At 41.6% G+C, this 23,446-nt stretch overlaps 2 protein-coding genes across 2 annotated transcripts in view; both read left to right on the forward strand.

Moving 5' to 3' along the window:
- Positions 1–8,698: 8,698 nt before the first annotated feature.
- Positions 8,699–17,157, forward strand: c15h19orf53 (chromosome 15 C19orf53 homolog). The gene is made up of 3 exons (XM_034188393.1): positions 8,699–8,834; positions 15,301–15,356; positions 16,244–17,157. The coding sequence occupies exons 1-3, from the start codon at positions 8,747–8,749 to the stop codon at positions 16,373–16,375; spliced, it is 276 nt and encodes a 91-aa protein (XP_034044284.1). The 5' UTR covers positions 8,699–8,746; the 3' UTR covers positions 16,376–17,157.
- A 1,175-nt stretch (positions 17,158–18,332) lies between these two features.
- Positions 18,333–23,446, forward strand: part of slc25a23a (solute carrier family 25 member 23a) — a 52,155-nt gene continuing 47,041 nt past the window's right edge. The window contains exon 1 of the mRNA XM_034188391.1: positions 18,333–18,487. The gene's annotated coding sequence lies outside the window, so the exon portion shown is untranslated. The remainder of the gene's footprint in view (positions 18,488–23,446) is intronic.

Here is a 23,446-nt window from a genome sequence, read left to right on the forward strand (position 1 = left end):
CTGTTTTGCCATTTTCATGCTTTTGATGTGAAGTTTGATGTTTCGTGCGTTTGATGTGAAGTTTGATGTTGCGTGCGTTTGATGTGAAGGTTGATGTTGCATGTGTTTGATGTGAAGTTTGAAGTTTCATGCGTTTGATGTGGTTTGATGTTGCGTACGTTTGATGTGAAGTTTGACGTGAAGGTTGATGATGCATGCGTTTGACGTGAAGTTTGATGTTGCATGCGTTTGATGTGAAGGTTGATGATGCATGTGTTTGATGTGGTTTGATGTTGCGTACGTTTGATGTGAAGTTTGACGTGAAGTTTGATGTTGCGTGCGTTTGATGTGAAGGTTGATGTTGCATGCGTTTGATGTGAAGGTTGATGATGCATGTGTTTGATGTGAAGTTTGATGTTTCATGTGTTTGATGTGAAGTTTGATGTTTCATGTGTTTGATGTGAAGTTTGATGTTTCATGTGTTTGATGTGAAGTTTGATGATGCATGTGTTTGATGTGAAGTTTGATGTTTCATGTGTTTGATGTGAAGTTTGATGTTTCATGCGTTTGATGTGAAGTTTGATGTTGCATGCGTTTGATGTGAAGTTTGATGTTTCATGCGTTTGATGTGAAGTTTGATGTTTCATGCGTTTTACGTGAATGTTGATGTTGCATGCGTTTGACGTCAAGTTTGATGTTGCATGCGTTTGACGTGAAGGTTGATGATGCATGCGTTTGACGTGAAGTTTGATGTTGCATGCGTTTGATGTGAAGTTTGATGTTGCATGCGTTTGATGTGAAGGTTGATGATGCATGCGTTTGACGTGAAGTTTGATGTTGCATGCGTTTGATGTGAAGTTTGATGTTGCATGCGTTTGATGTGAAGTTTGATGTTGCATGTGTTTGATGTGGTTTGATGTTGCGTACGTTTGATGTGAAGTTTGACGTGAAGTTTGATGTTGCGTGCGTTTGATGTGAAGGTTGATGTTGCGTGCGTTTGAAGTGAAGGTTGATGATGCATGTGTTTGATGTGAAGTTTGATGTTTCATGTGTTTGATGTGAAGTTTGATGTTTCATGTGTTTGATGTGAAGTTTGATGATGCATGCGTTTGATGTGAAGTTTGATGTTTCATGCGTTTGATGTGAAGTTTGATGTTTCATGCGTTTGATGTGAAGTTTGATGTTTCATGCGTTTGATGTGAAGTTTGAAGTTTCATGCGTTTGATGTGGTTTGATGTTGCATGCGTTTGATGTGAAGTTTGATGATGCATGCGTTTGATGTGAAGGTTGATGATGCATGCGTTTGATGTGAAGGTTGATGATGCATGCGTTTGATGTGAAGGTTGATGATGCATGCGTTTGATGTGAAGTTTGATGATGCATGTGTTTGATGTGAAGTTTGATGTTGCATGCGTTTGATGTGAAGTTTGATGTTGCATGCGTTTGATGTGAAGTTTGATGATGCATGCGTTTGATGTGAAGTTTGATGTTGCATGCGTTTGATGTGAAGGTTGATGATGCATGAGTTTGATGTGAAGTTTGATGTTGCATGCGTTTGATGTGAAGGTTGATGATGCATGCGTTTGATGTGAAGTTTGATGTTGCATGCGTTTGATGTGAAGTTTGATGATGCATGCGTTTGATGTGAAGTTTGATGTTGCATGCGTTTGATGTGAAGTTTGATGATGCATGCGTTTGATGTGAAGTTTGATGTTGCATGCGTTTGATGTGAAGTTTGATGATGCATGCGTTTGATGTGAAGTTTGATGTTTCATGCATTTGATGTGAAGGTTGATGATGCATGTGTTTGATGGGAAGTTTGATGTTTCATGTGTTTGATGTGGTTTGATGTTGCATGTGTTTGATGTGAAGTTTGATGATGCATGTGTTTGATGTGAAGTTTGATGTTTCATGTGTTTGATGTGAAGTGTGATGTTTCATGTGTTTGATGTGGTTTGATGTTGCATGCGTTTGATGTGAAGGTTGATGATGCATGCGTTTGATGTGAAGGTTGATGATGCATGCGTTTGATGTGAAGTTTGATGATGCATGCGTTTGATGTGAAGTTTGATGATGCATGCGTTTGATGTGAAGTTTGATATTTCTTGCGTTTGATGTGAAGTTTGATGTTTCATGCGTTTGATGTGAAGTTTGATGTTTCATGTGTTTGATGTGAAGTTTGATGTTTCATGCGTTTGATGTGAAGTTTGAAGTTTCATGCGTTTGATGTGGTTTGATGTTGCATGCCTTTGATGTGAAGTTTGATGATGCATGCGTTTGATGTGAAGGTTGATGATGCATGCGTTTGATGTGAAGGTTGATGATGCATGCGTTTGATGTGAAGGTTGATGATGCATGCGTTTGATGTGAAGTTTGATGATGCATGCGTTTGATGTGAAGTTTGATGTTGCATGCGTTTGATGTGAAGTTTGATGTTGCATGCGTTTGATGTGAAGTTTGATGATGCATGCGTTTGATGTGAAGTTTGATGTTGCATGCGTTTGATGTGAAGGTTGATGATGCATGCGTTTGATGTGAAGGTTGATGATGCATGCGTTTGATGTGAAGTTTGATGTTGCATGCGTTTGATGTGAAGTTTGATGATGCATGCGTTTGATGTGAAGTTTGATGTTGCATGCGTTTGATGTGAAGTTTGATGATGCATGCGTTTGATGTGAAGTTTGATGTTGCATGCGTTTGATGTGAAGTTTAATGATGCATGCGTTTGATGTGAAGTTTGATGTTTCATGCATTTGATGTGAAGGTTGATGATGCATGTGTTTGATGTGAAGTTTGATGTTTCATGTGTTTGATGTGAAGTTTGATGTTTCATGTGTTTGATGTGAAGTTTGATGTTTCATGTGTTTGATGTGGTTTGATGTTGCATGCGTTTGATGTGAAGGTTGATGATGCATGCGTTTGATGTGAAGTTTGATGATGCATGTGTTTGATGTGAAGTTTGATGTTTCATGTGTTTGATGTGAAGTGTGATGTTTCATGTGTTTGATGTGGTTTGATGTTGCATGCGTTTGATGTGAAGGTTGATGATGCATGCGTTTGATGTGAAGGTTGATGATGCATGCGTTTGATGTGAAGTTTGATGATGCATGCGTTTGATGTGAAGTTTGATGATGCATGAGTTTGATGTGAAGTTTCATGATGCATGTGTTTGATGTGAAGTTTGATGATGCATGCGTTTGATGTGAAGGTTGATGATGCATGAGTTTGATGTGAAGTTTGATGTTGCATGCGTTTGATGTGAAGGTTGATGATGCATGAGTTTGATGTGAAGTTTGATGTTGCATGCGTTTGATGTGAAGGTTGATGATGCATGAGTTTGATGTGAAGTTTGATGTTGCATGCGTTTGATGTGAAGGTTGATGATGCATGCGTTTGATGTGAAGTTTGATGATGCATGCGTTTGATGTGAAGTTTGATGTTGCATGCGTTTGATGTGAAGTTTGATGATGCATGCGTTTGATGTGAAGTTTGATGTTGCATGCGTTTGATGTGAAGTTTGATGATGCATGCGTTTGATGTGAAGTTTGATGTTGCATGCGTTTGATGTGAAGTTTGATGATGCATGCGTTTGATGTGAAGTTTGATGTTGCATGCGTTTGATGTGAAGGTTGATGATGCATGCATTTGATGTGAAGTTTGATGATGCATGCGTTTGATGTGAAGTTTGATGATGCATGCGTTTGATGTGAAGTTTGATGTTGCATGCGTTTGATGTGAAGGTTGATGATGCATGCGTTTGATGTGAAGGTTGATGATGCATGCGTTTGATGTGAAGTTTGATGATGCATGCGTTTGATGTGAAGGTTGATGATGCATGCGTTTGATGTGAAGTTTGATGATGCATGCGTTTGATGTGAAGGTTGATGATGCATGCGTTTGATGTGAAGTTTGATGATGCATGCGTTTGATGTGAAGTTTGATGTTGCATGCGTTTGATGTGAAGTTTGATGATGCATGTGTTTGATGTGAAGTTTGATGTTGCATGCGTTTGATGTGACGTTTGATGATGCATGCGTTTGATGTGAAGTTTGATGTTGCATGCGTTTGATGTGAAGGTTGATGATGCATGAGTTTGATGTGAAGTTTCATGTTGCATGCGTTTGATGTGATGGTTGATGATGCATAAGTTTGATGTGAAGTTTGATGTTGCATGCGTTTGATGTGAAGGTTGATGATGCATGCGTTTGATGTGAAGGTTGATGATGCATGTGTTTGATGTGAAGTTTGATGTTTCATGCGTTTGATGTGAAGGTTGATGATGCATGTGTTTGATGTGAAGTTTGATGTTTCATGTGTTTGATGTGAAGTTTGATGTTTCATGTGTTTGATGTGAAGTTTGATGTTTCATGTGTTTGATGTGAAGTTTGATGTTTCATGCGTTTGATGTGAAGGTTGATGATGCATGTGTTTGATGTGAAGTTTGATGTTTCATGTGTTTGATGTGAAGTTTGATGTTTCATGTGTTTGATGTGAAGTTTGATGTTTCATGCGTTTGATGTGAAGGTTGATGATGCATGTGTTTGATGTGAAGTTTGATGTTTCATGTGTTTGATGTGAAGTTTGATGTTTCATGTGTTTGATGTGAAGTTTGATGTTTCATGCGTTTGATGTGAAGGTTGATGATGCATGTGTTTGATGTGAAGGTTGATGTTTCATGTGTTTGATGTGAAGTTTGATGTTTCATGCGTTTGATGTGAAGGTTGATGATGCATGTGTTTGATGTGAAGTTTGATGTTTCATGTGTTTGATGTGAAGTTTGATGTTTCATGTGTTTGATGTGAAGTTTGATGTTTCATGCGTTTGATGTGAAGGTTGATGATGCATGTGTTTGATGTGAAGGTTGATGTTTCATGTGTTTGATGTGAAGTTTGATGTTTCATGCGTTTGATGTGAAGTTTGATGTTTCATGTGTTTGATGTGAAGTTTGATGTTTCATGGTTTGATGTGGTTTGATGTTGCATGCGTTTGATGTGAAGGTTGATGATGCATGTGTTTGATGTGAAGTTTGATGATGCATGCGTTTGATGTGAAGTTTGATGTTTCATGTGTTTGATGTGAAGTGTGATGTTTCATGTGTTTGATGTGAAGTTTGATGTTTCATGGTTTGATGTGGTTTGATGTTGCATGCGTTTGATGTGAAGGTTGATGATGCATGCGTTTGATGTGAAGTTTGATGATGCATGCGTTTGATGTGAAGTTTGATGATGCATGCGTTTGATGTGAAGTTTGATGATGCATGCGTTTGATGTGAAGTTTGATGATGCATGCGTTTGATGTGAAGTTTCATGATGCATGAGTTTGATGTGAAGTTTGATGATGCATGCGTTTGATGTGAAGGTTGATGTTTCATGTGTTTGATGTGAAGTTTGATGTTTCATGTGTTTGATGTGAAGGTTGATGTTTCATGTGTTTGATGTGAAGTTTGATGTTTCATGCGTTTGATGTGAAGTTTGATGTTTCATGTGTTTGATGTGAAGTTTGATGTTTCATGTGTTTGATGTGAAGTTTGATGTTTCATGCGTTTGATGTGAAGGTTGATGTTTCATGTGTTTGATGTGAAGTTTGATGTTTCATGTGTTTGATGTGAAGGTTGATGTTTCATGCTTTTGATGTGAAGGTTGATGTTTCATGCGTTTGATGTGAAGGTTGATGTTTCATGTGTTTGATGTGAAGTTTGATGTTTCATGTGTTTGATGTGAAGGTTGATGTTTCATGTGTTTGATGTGAAGTTTGATGTTTCATGCGTTTGATGTGAAGTTTGATGTTTCATGCGTTTGATGTGAAGTTTGATGTTTCATGGTTTGATGTGGTTTGATGTTGCATGCGTTTGATGTGAAGGTTGATGATGCATGTGTTTGATGTGAAGTTTAATGTTTCATGTGTTTGATGTGAAGTGTGATGTTTCATGTGTTTGATGTGAAGTTTGATGTTGCATGCGTTTGATGTGAAGGTTGATGATGCATGCGTTTGATGTGAAGGTTGATGATGCATGCGTTTGATGTGAAGTTTGATGTTGCATGTGTTTGATGTGAAGTTTAATGTTTCATGTGTTTGATGTGAAGTGTGATGTTTCATGTGTTTGATGTGAAGTTTGATGTTGCATGCGTTTGATGTGAAGGTTGATGATGCATGCGTTTGATGTGAAGGTTGATGATGCATGCGTTTGATGTGAAGTTTGATGATGCATGCGTTTGATGTGAAGTTTGATGTTGCATGCGTTTGATGTGAAGGTTGATGATGCATGCGTTTGATGTGAAGGTTGATGTTGCATGCGTTTGATGTGAAGTTTGATGATGCATGCGTTTGATGTGAAGTTTGATGATGCATGCGTTTGATGTGAAGTTTCATGATGCATGAGTTTGATGTGAAGTTTGATGTTGCATGCGTTTGATGTGAAGTTTGATGATGCATGCGTTTGATGTGAAGGTTGATGTTGCATGCGTTTGATGTGAAGTTTGATGATGCATGCGTTTGATGTGAAGTTTGATGATGCATGCGTTTGATGTGAAGTTTCATGATGCATGAGTTTGATGTGAAGTTTGATGATGCATGCGTTTGATGTGAAGTTTGATGTTGCATGCGTTTGATGTGTGTAGTCTTACTTTGAAACTGTATTGCTGCAGAGAGAATCTCCTGCTCAGCCTTTTATGTATTTCCTGTTACGCCGCCTGAGCTCACGCTGGTGGAGTTAGATGGACGTCCGGCTGCAGACTGAAACTGCGCTCATTCATCATAAACCAACAACTGTGTGATTTATTATGACGATGGTGACTGAGGCACAAAGAGCAACAGCCTCTGGTAGAAGGGGTGATGCGCTAAGAAGCGCAACACCGCTGCAAATACAAAGATTGCTCATTGAATGAATAACAGAGCCCACCATACAAAAAGACAAGAGGGACAATTCGGAGGTTGGAGGTGTTTTTGTCCAGTGATGGGAATGAAACTGATCAAAAACAGCATGTTGAGAAGCAGCTGTGATGTCAGAACTCGGGCCTGCAGAAGAGCAGGCAGGTGGTCTGAGAGCAGAAACTTTATCAAGAAAAAAACTGAGAAAACTCTTGTAGAGGGAGATTGAGGGTACAACTGGAGAGCTGACATGTGGATTTACAGAGGAGTTAAAAAGAACTTGAGACTTGTGATTGTTACAAGAGACAAGGTTGAAAAAAAATTCCATTTAGCACCCTTAACAGCACTCTGGTTGACAGACTGACTCTCACCAAGAGCTTCTTCAGAGACATGGATCTGATCTTTATTCCACTTTCTCTCAACGCGCCGGCACGAGAGCCTGAGAGCACGCGTGGCGTCACGAAACCACATGCAACCTGCAGAATTGTTCAGTGCTAAAAACACAATTAACACCCAGAGTGTTCAGTATGTCACCAGAAGTGATAGAGTCATTATACAGGGCGGAAAACTGCGATGAAGCTTGAGGGTTAATTGTGCGCAAAGGGCAAGTCGAAGCACATTTAGCCCTTAAACACAACACTGAAACAGTGAAGAGCACCGACAGGTGGTCAGAGACACACACTCATTCACAGATTTCATTTACACTCACAGATAAATCACATGATGAATCTAAGATTCACATTATGATTTAATTTATTTAATAACACACAATATATATACTTAAAAAATACATGGACAACAGGAGAGCGTGCAAACGCTTAAGAACGAATCTGACAAAATGTGTAAATAATAATCTATAATAGCCAAATGGCCTCTGCATTAGCAAATTTAGCTAACCAGTAAACTATAGACATTGTGCTGAAATGCCTCATGGGAGTTCAGGGTTTTGAGGTTTTAAATGTTGTTATTGTGGTTCATGTTAGTTTAACAGTGTTAGTGTTATTGATTTATTGTGTTTTTGTAGTTCAATTGGTTTTGTCAGTTTACATAAATGTTATGTTGCTGTTACCATGAGTGAGTTAAGTCTCATGTTGGTACCATGAGTGGAATGTCTTCCGCCACCATCTTTTTTGTCAAATTAAAAGCACCTACTTACAGCAGCTGTGTGTGCGTAATTTCAATCACAGAGAGCTGACATTTGCCATTTGGTATGTTTATGTATTTTAGGGTCAAGGATGAATGCCGCCAAAATGGAACGTTGATAGGACATATATTTTTGGAGAAGCTACAGATATTAGCTGACAACACTGAACAATGGATGTTGCTAACTACATTATGGACTTTCACACTATTTTGGCAGGGGCAGTCAGTGTGACTGTGGTGGGTGATTCTATTTAAAACACTTTTTCCATTGTGGTCCATTTAAAAATCAAATGACAAAACAGAAATAAAAACAATAACTATAATAATTCTTATTATTTATTATAGCGTGAATATAATAAGACCCTTCCTAAACAATTTATAAATACATTAAGACATTAAATTAACATTAACAATTACATAATTAACAAGAAATAAAATTGTTGAGTTCTTCTAAAAACTGTTGAGGTCTAAGGTTCGTTCTAAAAACATTCTGGACTCACACACCATTCCAACTCGTTGCTTAATTTTTTACCACCCTTGAAAAATGTCAGCCAACTATTTATAAACACGACCCAATCTAGATCTCGTGGATCCCCACGGACAACACACTAGTTTGGATTATATTGTCTGCTTTTTCTCAGTGAGTGAATTTACTCGCCAAACCAGCAGGTGGCAGTAACTCATCGCGAGACGGGCGTCAACTGTTTAAATAGCAAAGAAGAAGAGCGAGCAGCGCACGTGCGCGGTTTAAAAAAAAATGGCTCAAGGTTCGAAGAAGTTTAAAGTTCAGCAGCGGCCTTCTACTAAAAAACCACTGAATAAAACCAAAGCAGCCAAAAAAGGAGGTAAGACTTATATTTACGGTCACGGCGGCTCGAGCTACAAGTTTATAAACGGTTAAATATAAACGGAGTGGATTATGAAAGTGTTTTAAAAGTGTGACGCAGCGCGAGAGCCCCCCCCCCCTCGTCTTTTATGATGAAATAATGCTGAATTTATGTGGAAATGATTGTTTTATAAAAGCTTCAGATATCTGTCGTTGAGACAGATGATGGCTGGAGGCAGTTTGAAACAGAAACGAGGTGATAATCAGTGAACCGCGGCTGATGACGTATGTGCAGTGAGGGCGGGTCAGACCGCGACATAATTTTATTGTGTAAAATATTTGTATACATGATTGCATATAACGACACATCATAACAAATCATAACATTCAATAAAAACAGCTATTAACAATTAAAATCTGGTGGCATTCATTATACTATAATACAGGTCATAATTTGCTTTAAAAATATCTATACTCTATAAGATAAGACCACTTCAGGTGGCAAACTGTTCCAGATCTTTACTGCTCGGTTACTAAAGAATTCTTTCCTCACATTTAATCTAGATCTATTAACTTCCAAGCTCAATTCATGACTTCTAAGGCCAGTGTACCTTCTCAATTCAAAAAATACAGCGGGGTCAACATTCTCAAAGCCATGCAAAATTTTGTATATTTCAATCAAATCACCTCGAGTTCGTCTGTCTTCAAGACTTGTGAGACCAAGTTGCAAGAGCCTATCCTCATAAGGCAATTTTTTAATTCTGGAACCAACTTAGTGGCCCTTCTCTGTACTTTCTCTAAAATATTGTTGTCTTTCTGCAAATATAGTGACCATGCCTGCACACAATATTCAAGGTGAGGACGAACAAACGTTTTGTATAAAAGAAGAAAGGAGTCTGTCAGTAAACAAAAAGGCCCCTTTTATCATCCCAAGAATTCTATTGGCCTTAGCTGCCGAAAGAGCAATGTGGCGGGAAAAGGATAAGTCCTTAGAAATCAATCAATCAATCAATCAATTTTATTTATATAGCGCCAAATCACAACAAACAGTTGCCCCAAGGCGCTTTATATTGTAAGGCAAGGCCATACAATAATTACGTAAAAACCCCAACGGTCAAAACGACCCCCTGTGAGCAAGCACTTGGCGACAGTGGGAAGGAAAAACTCCATTTTAACAGGAAGAAACCTCCAGCAGAACCAGGCTCAGGGAGGGGCAGTCTTCTGCTGGGACTGGTTGGGGCTGAGGGAGAGAACCAGGAAAAAGACATGCTGTGGAGGGGAGCAGAGATCGATCACTAATGATTAAATGCGGAGTGGTGCATACAGAGCAAAAAGAGAAAGAAACACTCAGTGCATCATGGGAACCCCCCAGCAGTCTAAGTCTATAGCAGCATAACTAAGGGATGGTTCAGGGTCACCTGATCCAGAAATCAACACTCCTAGGTCTCTTTCTTCTGAAACCGCTTCTAATTGTTTTTCATTCATAAAATAATCATAACATGGATTTTTTCTACCAACATGGAGAACTTTACATTTTCCTTCATTAAACCCAAGTAACCATTCTTCAGACCAAGCCATGAGACTATCAATGTCTGACTGGAGGTCTTCCCCATCAGCTAAAGAAAGGATGGGGTGATACACCTTCGTGTCATTGGCGAAAATTTGACTTTATTGCACACAGCAAATTATTAATAAAAGCAAAAACACCAGAAGTTCGCAGATCTGCGATTCAAATTAGAAAGTGGTCGTATTTCCAAATGTTTCATGTCATGCAGGAAATCAAAACGAACCCTTTTGAGGATCCGAAACATTACAGCTGAAATAATTAGAGCAAACATCAGATTTAGAGGACACCGAAGACAACCTTCTAGAAATGTCAGGCAAAGTGCAGAACAACATATGTGCAGAAACCGATCCAGGTCCTAGATGGGAACCACACAGACAGATTAGCAGACCATCCCCACCTGCTGATCCATATTCTAACCCTCACCCCAAACCATTAAAGAGCAATTAAGCTTCAAAGTTTCCAGACAGCGTTCCAAAATGCTGCTCTTCCAGAAATGTTCAGATTGGGGTATGCAATGTATGTATGTAGGAAATGCCCACCTTTCCTGGTTCACAAACTGCACAGACACACTTCTGATTGCTGAGTCCAGGAAGTCTGCAAAAGCCTGGATCTTAAGGCCCGGTCCCACTGGCGTTTAGGAAGATATGTATGAATTGCGCACAGGATTGGTTCATATTCGCTAAACGTCCGCAATATCCGTGAAACATGCTTGTGTGAGACGGCTGACAACCGCACACGTCCGCAATTATCCGCAGAGGCACGTTTTTCTGTTGCCAGGATTTTTGAGCTGCACAAAATTTTGGCTGCGGATGACATCCGCCTTACAAACTCAATACATGCGCTATATATCCGCCGTTATCCACTGATATCCGCAACTGACGGGGTATTGTGGCTTGGCAGCAGACTGGGACAGTGTGTAGAACGGATATATAGCGTGCCTATCACGTCCACATCACAAACAAAAATAAGATGTAGCCACGAATAAAGCCGTTGCATTACGTCAGCTTTGATCTGATTTGCAGACAATTTACAAATGCACAATAAACACTCCACGTAAATCCAAAGTACCATGGCAGACATCGACATACCTGCCAGTCAGTGCCAGTCCAGCTGTTGAAACAGACAGATGTAGTTATGGATCCCCAAAAACAGCATCCAGTGACATAAAAGTGCACTGACACGAGCATGCTTTGCTTCACGCAGCAGCACGATCTGTGTCCTGACGATCCCACCCGCTGTGTTCACAGCTGGATGCCCTTCTTTGTTCCAGCGGCTGCCACGTGCTCTGCACTGGACGCTGAGTATATAAAATAATTATTTCGTGGCGAATTAATCATGTTTTCTGCAAATTTGCCGTCGAAAATGGCTCTAATCACTTCCTGAATCATCGAGAAGGCTGCAGACGTTCGCACGTACGCGCCTAACAAACTGCAGAAAGTACTTTGAGCCATCTAAAAAGGTAATTATTTGACTTATTTACATTGTCAAGGCTTGATAAAAACAGTTGCGTGTTTTTTCCTTCTCGTCTGCAGCTGTTACACTATTTATTTACTTATTACCTATTCTTGTTATAATCGTTCAGACGAGCTGCGCTCTGATGCGATCTGCTGACATCACCACTCACCCTGTTCACTGCTTCTTTACTCCAATCAACTTGTCCAAGTCCAGCAGTTGCTCCAGAGGCCGTATTGTTGGTGTGAATAGTGATGCCGAAAGGAGTGACTGCGCTTCATTTATGACCGCAATGCAGATGCCGTGCACGCGCAACGCATGCGCAGTGTATTGTCAATACATCTGTAATAATTGTAATGCGTCCGATCCATTTACTCAATACATGCGTTATACATCTGTGACTGTTTGTCATATATTCACTGTACATTATTAATATATCTGTAATTCATACTGAGACATCTGTCATTTTTGGCCACTTTTGTTGCGGACGACAACGAATGGCCAACATTTGTATACTCAATTCATGTGCAATTAATCTTCTCCCCAGTGGGACCGGGCCTTTAGTCTGGATCCAGGACAGTCAAAAACCCCAATGCTGATTCCTCACTCAGCTTCTCCGGTGCTGTAGATCAGAGCTTCACAGGGTCAGGTCTAACCTCAGCAACCATTCTGAGCAAGAACATAGATCACTGTGGTCAGGAAGAACTCACAGGTGTTTTTTGATTGTAGGAGGAAACCTCAAGCACACCAGACTCAGGGGTGACCCACTGGTTAGACCAAAACCCCCAATATCAAAACATCAAGTAAATTGAGGCAGAACCCCCAAAATAGTCATCTGCAGAGATAATACAGTGAAGCATCCAGGGACTGTAAAGTTCCAGTGTCCACTGGGTCTTCAAAGGTCACAGTATCGTTCACCAAGCTGAGGTCAGTACACCATTCCTCATCAGCAAACCCTGCCTGAACCAGAACACGTCCCTGAGGAACGCTGGGATGAGTTCTGAATCCTGGTAAGAATGTTCCTAGCAAGTATCTTCCCCAGCACAGAGAGCAGCAGTGGTGGTCACAGCTAACCAAAAAGTTAGCTTCGATAACCATTAATCATAAAACTGAAAAGTTATCTTTTATGACGATAAACCGATAAGCTGCTAAAAATGTATCTTTATTACAGATAACCGATAACTTTTAGTATTGATTTGGACACGGCCACATCAGATTACACTGTCAGCTTCTGATAAACCAGTTTCACTTTAAGTGCTACAGTGGCTGCTGGGTAAATTCAAGGATCACACAAAGAACACACGAAAATGAATAAATAAAAAAATAAAACCCCAAACACTGTCATCATCATTCAGAAGCAGTAAAACACAGTATTGGAAGTCACAGTTTATCTCGGTATTAGATACATCGTCATTTACGAACTAAAAGCTGCTGGTTTTTTCACACACTTTAAACCCTGCAGCTTAAACAACCAAAATGCATCCATTAATGCATTGGTTGGCAGAATAACATACACATAGCAAATATAAATTCTGACCTGTTAGTTTCAGTGGGATTCATCTGAATAAATAATCATCCTGAGATGATCCAAAACAATCTAAACGGTGAAGAAACGTCCCAGTCTGTACACAGCTGCACCGTGAGAGCTCCTCCCTGCACCGTGAGAGCTCCTCCCTCCCTCTAAGTCTTGGCAATACCATCAGTCACAAAGAAATAAAACAAAAATAATGTTAAAATTAGTCCATTTTGTGTTTGTGTCGAGCGGATGATAACACTTCTTCTTTTGGATCCAATGGCGGACGGCACCAGTTTAAGGTGCATTTGCCACCACCTACCGGGCTGGTAACTGATTGCTGAGATTTTACAAAACCTTAGCTTCTGGCAGCCATAGTCATTTGTTTAGATGCGATGAAGTAATCCAGTGTCCTTTAGATATTTAAATAATTCTTTTTACATGATGTGTGATGGGTTTTGCAGCAGATCTGCAAGGGACAAGAGACAGAAACACTTTAATGTCCAAAATGAACCTGAACTATACTACCCACAGTGCTCCCTGCATTGACCAGCCGATCACGTTTTGCGCTTAATGATGACATCATCAGCCAGCGACAGCCAGTCTGCCATAAATAAACACACAACAAACGGACTAAAATGTTTGATTTTAGGGTTTACAAACGTTTTTGACTGTTAAACTTTGCTCACTTTGCTAGCACAAAAAGTTATCAGACTGAAAGTTATCAGAAATAAATTCATCAAAAGATAATTGGTCCAATGATGGTTTTAAAACTTATCTGAAAAGCTAACTCATTAGCATAAACATTAGCTTTGATAATTATTTGCTATTGGCTTAGCTGAACTGTGACCACCACTGGAGAGCAGTTACTATAGTCCAGGGATCACCCCATTCTGCAGCAGGATGGCTTAGTGGTTAGCTCTGTTGCCTCACAGCAAGAAGGTCATGGTATCGATTCTCACCTGCGTCCTGTGTGGAGTTTGCATGTTCTCCCCCTGTTTCATGTGGGTTCCCTCCAGGTGCTCCGGTTTCCTCCCACATCCAAAGCCATGCAAATTAGGTGGCCTGAAAACTATAGTCTGTAAGTGTGCATGTGTTTGTTTGTGTCTCTGTGACAGACGTCCTGTCCAGGGTGAACCCCACATCACACTCTGACTGCCTGGATAGGCTCCAATCCCCCATGACCCTTAATTGGAGTAAGCGGATATAGAAAATGGATTACTCCGTCCTGTCCAGAGTCACATAAAAAGTCATTTATTTCCAGACTGGAGTGGAATCTCTGTCTGCCTGGACACTGCAGATCGTGGAACTCTGGAACCTGAACTGTTCTGCTGACTTTGGAGTCAACTCAGCTATAAAACATGTCTTTGTTGCCAGACATTTTTAATGTGGGGTTTGTTTTTAATTAAAGGGGCAGTCTGGTTTTTTTTTTTTCCTTCCCAACCCGGGTACACTTTTAGATCAGTTGAAAAGGTTTTAATGTGTCCCGTGTTTATTTTGAATGCTAAAACCGCCACAGGCTAAACAGTGATGCCATGTTAGCATACGGGACAAACCATTGATGTCACAGTAAGGTTCTTTTTCTCACTGCTCATTTGTGTGATTTCGGGAATTGTGGCATGTTTCCTTGCAGCGTGAGGTGTGTAAATATTTAGCGATGCAGCTACTGCGGCTTACCTCAGCACTTGTTTGTGGTGGCACTGCAGCGCCACACTCAGTCTACACCAGTCGAATGTTAATGAATGATTGTTAACTAATGAATGAAGTTCTCAAATGTGTCCATATATAGATGAGACATTTGAACTGATTATATTAATGAAGTAATTAACCTGGAGATCAAAGTGTTTGGACCAAGAGTCCTGAATTATTTGTGATGTCATAACGTAAAACATATAAATAATGCCATGTTGGTGACATGACTGTAATACTTTAAACAAATGTTTCTTTCTGAAGGCAGGATCATCGCGCCCAAGAAGGCTCGGCTGGTTCATCAACAGAAACTGAAGAAGGTGAGTCTGCGAGCCTGTAAGTCTGTCTGCGAGGCCCTCTGTGAGTCTGAGTCAGAGCCTGTGAGTGAGTCTGTGAGGCCCTCTGTGAGTCTGAGTCAGAGCCTGTGAGTCTGTCCGAGGCCCTCTGTGAGTCTGAGTCAGAGCCTGTGAGTCTGTCCGAGGCCCTCTGTGAGTCTGAGTCAGAGCCTGTAAGTCTGTCTGCGAGGCCCTCTGTGAGTCTGAGTCAGAGCCTGTAAGTCTGTCTGCGAGGCCCTCTGTGAGTCTGAGTCAGAGCCTGTGAGTGAGTCTGCGAGGCCCTCTGTGAGTCTGAGTCAGAGCCTGTGAGTGAGTCTGTGAGGCCCTCTGTGAGTCTGAGTCAGAGCCTGTAAGTCTGTCTGCGAGGCCCTCTGTGAGTCTGAGTCAGAGCCTGTAAGTCTGTCTGCGAGGCCCTCTGTGAGTCTGAGTCAGAGCCTGTGAGTGAGTCTGCGAGGCCCTCTGTGAGTCTGAGTCAGAGCTTGTTAGTGAGTCTGCGAGGCCCTCTGTGCGTCTGAGTCAGAGCCTGTGAGTCTGTCTGCGAGGCCCTCTGAGAGTCTGAGTCCTTTTGTGAGTCAGTCAGAGCCTGTGAGTCTGTCTGAGGCCCTCTGTGAGTCTGAGTCAGAGCCTGTAAGTCTGTCTGCGAGGCCCTCTGTGAGTCTGAGTCAGAGCCTGTGAGTCTGTCCGCGAGGCCCTCTGTGAGTCTGAGTCAGAGCCTGTGAGTCTGTCTGCGAGGCCCTCTGAGAGTCTGAGTCCTTTTGTGAGTCAGTCTGAGAGTCTGAGTCCTTCTATTGAGTCAGAGCCTGTGAGTTCCTCTGAATCAGAGTCTGAGTCTGAGAGTGTCTGTGATTTTGACTCTCTGTTGTTCTCTGAAGGGTTTAGAGGTCGCTATCAGGAACAAGATTGAACAGGAAGTGGCTCAGAAGGCCGCCTCCTCCCTGCACAAGCCGCTGAGTGTGCTGAAAGGACCTGGAGGAAAAGCCCCACCTGGATCCAGCTCCAAGTAGGATCAGTTCCAGACTGGGGCTGCGGTACAAAGATGTTAAATCTGAAGGACTGGGATTAGTTCCACTCCCCATCTCCGTGTCCAAACAGGGTTTACAGATTTCACTTTAGGAAAATGACAAGAATTCCAGGAGGACAACTTGAAGAAGATATGGACTTTGGTTTTTATTAATTATTGCATAAATGGGTGAGTTTGGTTTTTAAGTACAGCAGTTGACTAGTTTATTTACCTGTGTGTAATAATACTATGTGTCAGTAATTTGTAGGGGTCGGGGTCTGTAGTTCTGGTGACCTGTACTGTGGTTTTGAGTCCTGATTATGTTGGCGTACAGACGCCGGTCAAATGTGTCCTCAGGTCATTGTCTCGTTAAAAAAATATATAATAATAATAATAATAATAATCCTGAAGCACCGTGTTGGACAGCAGGAGACCACAGACGTCCACGACCTGTCTTTTTTTTGTTTTTTGTTTTTTTTTACGCATAAACACTCAGCTATCCTGTCACTTTAGTCATCTGCCAGTGGGGGACGCTGTTTCACCAAACTGCAAATATGGACAATGGAAGCTAATTGGACATTAAATATTCCTGGATCCATTAAAAATAAAATAAATTAGATGAAGGCTGACCTCCAGCGATTTAATCTCTTTTCTTTGTAACATTTTGAGTTCTGCTGTGCAGAAGAAACCAGATCACCTCCTTTATATCTCTGGATTATTTCTTCAATGTATCTGATGACTGGTGTGGAGGAAAATAAAATGCTAGTTTGGGTTTTGACCACAGAAGCATGGCGGCGGCGTGGTCTGTGATCGGAGCCCTTGAATCTGAGGTGAAGAACCTTCATGGAAAATAAAGCAGCTCCATGTGATTAAAAACTTTAATTAAAAACACACCAGCACTCAGGTTTTAATCAAGTGTTGCCGTGATGACTGAACTTCAAACCCATTTAATGGGAATATGAGATTCAGGGATGGATGCCAGTGTTTTTAAGCTCCGCCCCCATGGGCGACCACACTCACGACTTAAAAGCGTTTCAGTTGAAGTGAATATTTTTGGGGCTGTAACCAGAAGCTGATCAGTGTGTGTCCTCCAGTGGGTTGTGATCTTTCCTGAAGGCATCACTTCTGATGAAAAATGACCTCCAGATGTTTGAAGAACGTCCACACAAACTGCAGAACACTCCTCTCTTAACGCTTCTTAAACACCTCGTGTTTTTGATTTTTTTCAGTCCATCTTTAGTGTTTTTACTTCATTTTGTAGTGAGATCAACACTTTGCTAGGTTTGATAAATCATCACATACCAGCTCACCACTGCCAACTACTGTTAATAAACAGTAATGCTAGCTGCTAGGTTTTTTTGTTTGTTTGTTTACCGTTAGCATATAATTCATTTTTTAATTTAACCAAGTTGGTCCCATTGAGATTGAGATCTGTTTAACAAGGGAGACCAGGGGTCCGTTCCATAAAACAGGAAGACCAGATAAGACAAGTTAGTCTCTCTAACGAAAAAAACGGACCCCTGGACAATTTTACTTGGTTTCAGTGCGGAAGGTTCCCGGTTCAAATCCCACCCCTGCCACATTTCTCCATGTAATGTGGAGTTGTGTCAGGAAGGGCATCCGGCGTAAAACCTGTGCCAATTCAACGTACAGATCCACCTTGGATTTGCTGTGGCTGCTAACAGTTATTAATGTTACTGTTATGTTAATTAACATTAACAGCTTTTGTTAATGTTACTGTTGATTAACAGACATATTAATGTTAATTAACAGTAATGCACATTAACATTCTAACATTTGGGGGCCACACAAACCTGTGGGCGTGGTTAGTGTCGGTACATATCACCATTATAACTTGACTGAAAAACGGAAAACATCGACAGATTGTCTGCAGGTGAATGAAAAGATTGACGTCAGCCTGCTTTGTGATGTCAGAGAGTGTCCTCTGAGTATCCTGGTTTGTTACAACGACCCGAGAAGCGGGAGCATGACGTCAGCAGCTTCCTGCTTCCTTAAGTCGCGAGCCTGAGTCCAGAATCCGGTTCGGGTGCCTGCTGCAGTATGGACCGTCCGCTTCGGAGGCCACCGACGCTCTGATTCGGTTCTGCTGTTAATGGTCAGTTACGTCATCACTTAGACACTTTTTTCTTCCGTTAATTCTCACAACTTGTTCAAATGTTTTTATTTAATGTCAAAACAACAAACACCGTCAAAGGTTAGCGTTCGGTTCCGGTTTGGAACTGAAGGTGACGAAAAAACCGAATCCTCAGCATGGGTCCGGACGGAGTTAAGTAGTTTTTAAAACTTCGAAACTGCAGGAACGGGAGTGCGTGACCTCTAACTAACGTAAACACGGGGCGGGGCCTGAGGTCCGCCACGCCCATAAATCTGCCCAACCTTCGCAGGAACAACTTTCCCGAACGGTCGGTAACGTCTCAAATGTGTCGTGTCTTCTGAGCTGTAAATGTGTAAATATCAGTGTATGTCAGTGGCGGTCCTAGAGTGACTTACTCCCCGGGCGAAACCCCCTGCGTGCGCCCCCCCGCGCGCACTAACGTGGCCACCACCTCCCTCCGCCCCACCACCCATGAAAACACTAACTTCGTCCAGAACACCCACAAATTAACTCACAACAGCTATTTTCAAGAACAAATTTCCGGTTTTAATGTCTACTGCAATAACAAACACAAAGATAAACAATAATTACTTCCATAAAGTTTTTGAACATAAAAAAACAAAAGACTCAGTGACTTCACATTACAACTATGTACAGTACAGGTATTTAAGAAAGCACAACTGCACTACAGCGCCACCCGATGGTCAAAATATTGCACAAGTCATTCAGTTTTACCAACAGAGTGCACTTTGCATTATCGAGTATCATTCACCATAATGAACAAGACTTAAACCTCCAATAAAGTCGCACCATATAATAAATAACAAAAGAAGTTAATCTGTATATTACAGAATACCATGAAGTGACAAAAAATGTACAAAAAAACTATACATTAAAGTGGCAAAAATGGTAAAACGCAATCATGTATCATAAATAAATGAACTAACGACAGAGGTAAATTCTATACCCATTAATGTACACATAAGAAGAAATAACAAACACTATTGTGTATCATAAGTAACAGGAAGCAACAAGTGAAGAAGTTAACACTCTTTAAAGGCAAAAATGGCAAACCACAAAAATTTGTCATAAATAACAAGAAGTGAAAAAGAACTAAGAGGAAAACAGTCTATATACAAACGTTTGCAGGAGGCATCATAATTGTTTGCCACAGTGCTCACTATCCGTGATGTGAAAGTCCATCCAGTAGGAGCATTTCTGGGCAACCTTGAGCAGCCTGCAGACTCAAGAAAAGACATCCTCTTTGTGGATTTAGAGAAAAATGTGGCAAACCCAGAGAGTGATGCAAAAAATATTCTGCATTTAGCCCCCTGAGACAGAACCAGATTCAGTCTGTGTGCAGAGCAATGCACAAACATTGACCTGGGGGCTGTTGCTTTAACTTTGGCCTGCAAACCATTGAGAGCTGAAGCCATGACAGCAGCCACGGCTTCTTCATAAGGAAGACTATCAAATGGCTTCACCAAAATCCACAACAACATTCAAATTGTCTGCCATTATGTGCAGCTTGCTACCTAGCTAGCTCGCTAGCTGGGACTGGCGCGAGGCTCGTGTGAAGTTTGTCCGCCTGTGAGCGCTTTGTGACGGTGGAGGAGCTCAGCAGCACCCGCTGCTCGGTAGGAACAGAAACTGAGATAGAAGACAGAAAGAGTGATAGAAGTCAGTCTGCAAACACAAGCAGCTACAAAAACACACCAGAAATAGAAGCTTGATTTGTCGCTGGTCGTTTTTAACAAAGAAAATGCCGCTAAGAGGATTAGGAAAGTCTCCGGTTAACTCAAAACAATGAAAATGCTCCCACGGATGTTTACACCAAAAGATCGCTGATTCGCTCATTTCGCTGTCAATCAAAAAGGGATTCAGCCTCAGACAGATCATCCAATCATCATGCAGAAGCTGAGCGTCCGGCCCAGCCGAGGCCCTGCGTGAATACGTAAATCAATACATACCTTTTTCCTTTGCTTGTTTCTCCTCTTCTTCTTTCTTTTTCTTTCGAAATTGGGCACCTGATGGCTTTGATCGTTTCCTATCCATGATTATGTCTTACTCCGTTTCGACCACCTCCTCCTCCAAACATTGAATGATTCCCCCCTCCCCCTGCACAAACTCTGCACTGTGCAGCGTTGTTCACCTAACGCGAGAGGTGAGATGGGGGGGGGCACTCTGCCGTAACGTAACCACGAACTCCCCCATCAGGACAACCCCCCCACCCCGGTTTTATTTTATTTTATTTTGGGGGGGGACAGGTTTTTTTTTTTTTCCACACGCTCGTGCCCCCCCCCCCCCCCCCCCGCGATGACGCCCCGGGCGGCTGCCCGGTCGGCCCGCCTCCAGGACCGCCCCTGGTGTATGATCACGCAACGCACGTCAGTCTGTGCATGCGCAAAGCCCACAGTTACCGCCAGGGACGGGATATATAACACAATACAGTCTGCAAAAACCAGGGCTGCTTATTTTTCTCCACTAATTTTGAACAGTTGACTGAACCCAAAAAATATATTTGACACAGTCAGAGATATTGTCACACCTGCATCTCCTGCTTCAACCATTCAGTCTAATGAAGAACGTTTTGTCCTTTTTTATCAGTAAAATCCACGATATCGGGTCAGACATCAACCCCTCTCTTGCTTCTGCTGTCCCATGTCTCACTCAGACATCATATTGGACAGTTTCACACCAATATCACTGAAAGAGCTCATCAGTCTGGTTGGCAAGATGAAACCTAACTCCTGCCCACTTGATATCGTCCCCACCTCGTCATTCGAAAAGTTTATCCGCACCGTTGTCAATAATCAACAGATCACTGATATCGTCCCCGCCTCGTCATTCGAAAAGTTTATCCGCACCGTTGTCAATAATCAACAGATCACTGATATCGTCCCCGCCTCGTCATTCGAAAAGTTTATCCGCACCGTTGTCAATAATCAACAGATCACTGATATCGTCCCCGCCTCGTCATTCGAAAAGTTTATCCGCACCGTTGTCAATAATCAACAGATCACTGATATCGTCCCCGCCTCGTCATTCGAAAAGTTTATCCGCACCGTTGTCAATAATCAACAGATCACTGATATCGTCCCCGCCTCGTCATTCGAAAAGTTTATCCGCACCGTTGTCAATAATCAACAGATCACTGATATCGTCCCGCCTCGTCATTCGAAAAGTTTATCCGCACCGTTGTCAATAATCAACAGATCACTGATATCGTCCCCGCCTCGTCATTCGAAAAGTTTATCCGCACCGTTGTCAATAATCAACAGATCACTGATATCGTCCCCGCCTCGTCATTCGAAAAGTTTATCCGCACCGTTGTCAATAATCAACAGATCACTGATATCGTCCCCGCCTCGTCATTCGAAAAGTTTATCCGCACCGTTGTCAATAATCAACAGATCACTGATATCGTCCCCGCCTCGTCATTCGAAAAGTTTATCCGCACCGTTGTCAATAATCAACAGATCACTGATATCGTCCCCGCCTCGTCATTCGAAAAGTTTATCCGCACCGTTGTCAATAATCAACAGATCACTGATATCGTCCCCGCCTCGTCATTCGAAAAGTTTATCCGCACCGTTGTCAATAATCAACAGATCACTGATATCGTCCCCGCCTCGTCATTTGAAAAGTTTATCCGCACCGTTGTCAATAATCAACAGATCACTGATATCGTCCCCGCCTCGTTATTCATAAAGGTTATCTACACCGTTATAGGGAGATCATTCCACAGAACAGGGGCACGATAAGAGAAAACTTTGTGACCTACAGACTTCTTATTCACCTTAGGGACACAAAGTAGTTCTGCACCCAGAGAACACAGAGCCTGGGCCGGTACGTAAGGTTTAATTAGGCCAGCTAGAGAGGGAGGTGCCAGTCCATGAATAATTTTATGTTAGTAGCAGAACCTTAAAATCTGATCTCACTGGGACAGGAAGCCAGTGAAGAGACGCCTACATGGGTGTAATGTGGTCAAACTTTCTGCTTCGTGTCAAAAGTCTGGCAGCAACATTTTGAACCAAGTGGAGACCCTAATGTTGGACTGCAGTAAATCAGAAAATAGAACATTGCAGTAGTCCTATCTAGAAGAGATAAACGCATGAATCAGGGTCTCAACATCAGCCATAGACAGGATGGGACAAATCTTCACTATATTTCACAGGTGGAAGAAAGCAGTCCTAGTAAAATTTCTAATGTGGAGGCCAAAGGACAACGTAAGATCAAAAATTCCAACATCATTTAACAGTACTCACAGCAGTGGTGGGCACAGTTCAGCTAATCTGCTAACCGATAATTATCGAAGATAACGTTTTCATTCTCGGATTAGCTTTTCAAATACCTTTGAAAAGCACCATTCGACTAATTATCTTCCGATAAGTTTTGGTCCAATAATTTTTAGACCGCTAGCATATTTTTGCAGACATGGTAAACAAAGCTGAATAGTTACAAACCTCTATGAGATCTAAAATCAGTTAAGCAGCTATCTGTTAAATGTTTTGTAGTAGATGCGCAGTTCTATCCTCCATAAACAGAGAATTGCTGGTTCTAGAAGAAATCGCTCTATCCTCTACAGGCAAAGGAGAACTGGTCACAAAAAAGGCTCATTTCTTTGGACCCCATACTGATATGCTGGCAATATCACCCAAGTCATCCAGAGGCAGTTTTTACCTCCGCCAAGGAGGCTATGTTTTCAGTCGGGTTTGTTTCTTTGTTTGTCTGTTTGTCAGCAGGATAACTCAAAAGTTTTGAACGGATTTTGATGAAATTTTGTGGAGTGGTTGGAAATGACAAGAGGAACAAGTGATTAAATTTTAGTGGTGATTCGGATCCCGATGCTAACGTGTTAGCATGTCTATGGCATTTTCAATGTTAAAAGTTAGCATTAAGCAGTTGCAGCTGTCATCATGGTCGGGTGCATTTGTTTTCAAATTGTAATATTTCTTA

Source organism: Thalassophryne amazonica, chromosome 15 (genome assembly GCF_902500255.1).
Source record: "Thalassophryne amazonica chromosome 15, fThaAma1.1, whole genome shotgun sequence".
NCBI classification, from domain to species: domain Eukaryota; kingdom Metazoa; phylum Chordata; class Actinopteri; order Batrachoidiformes; family Batrachoididae; genus Thalassophryne; species Thalassophryne amazonica.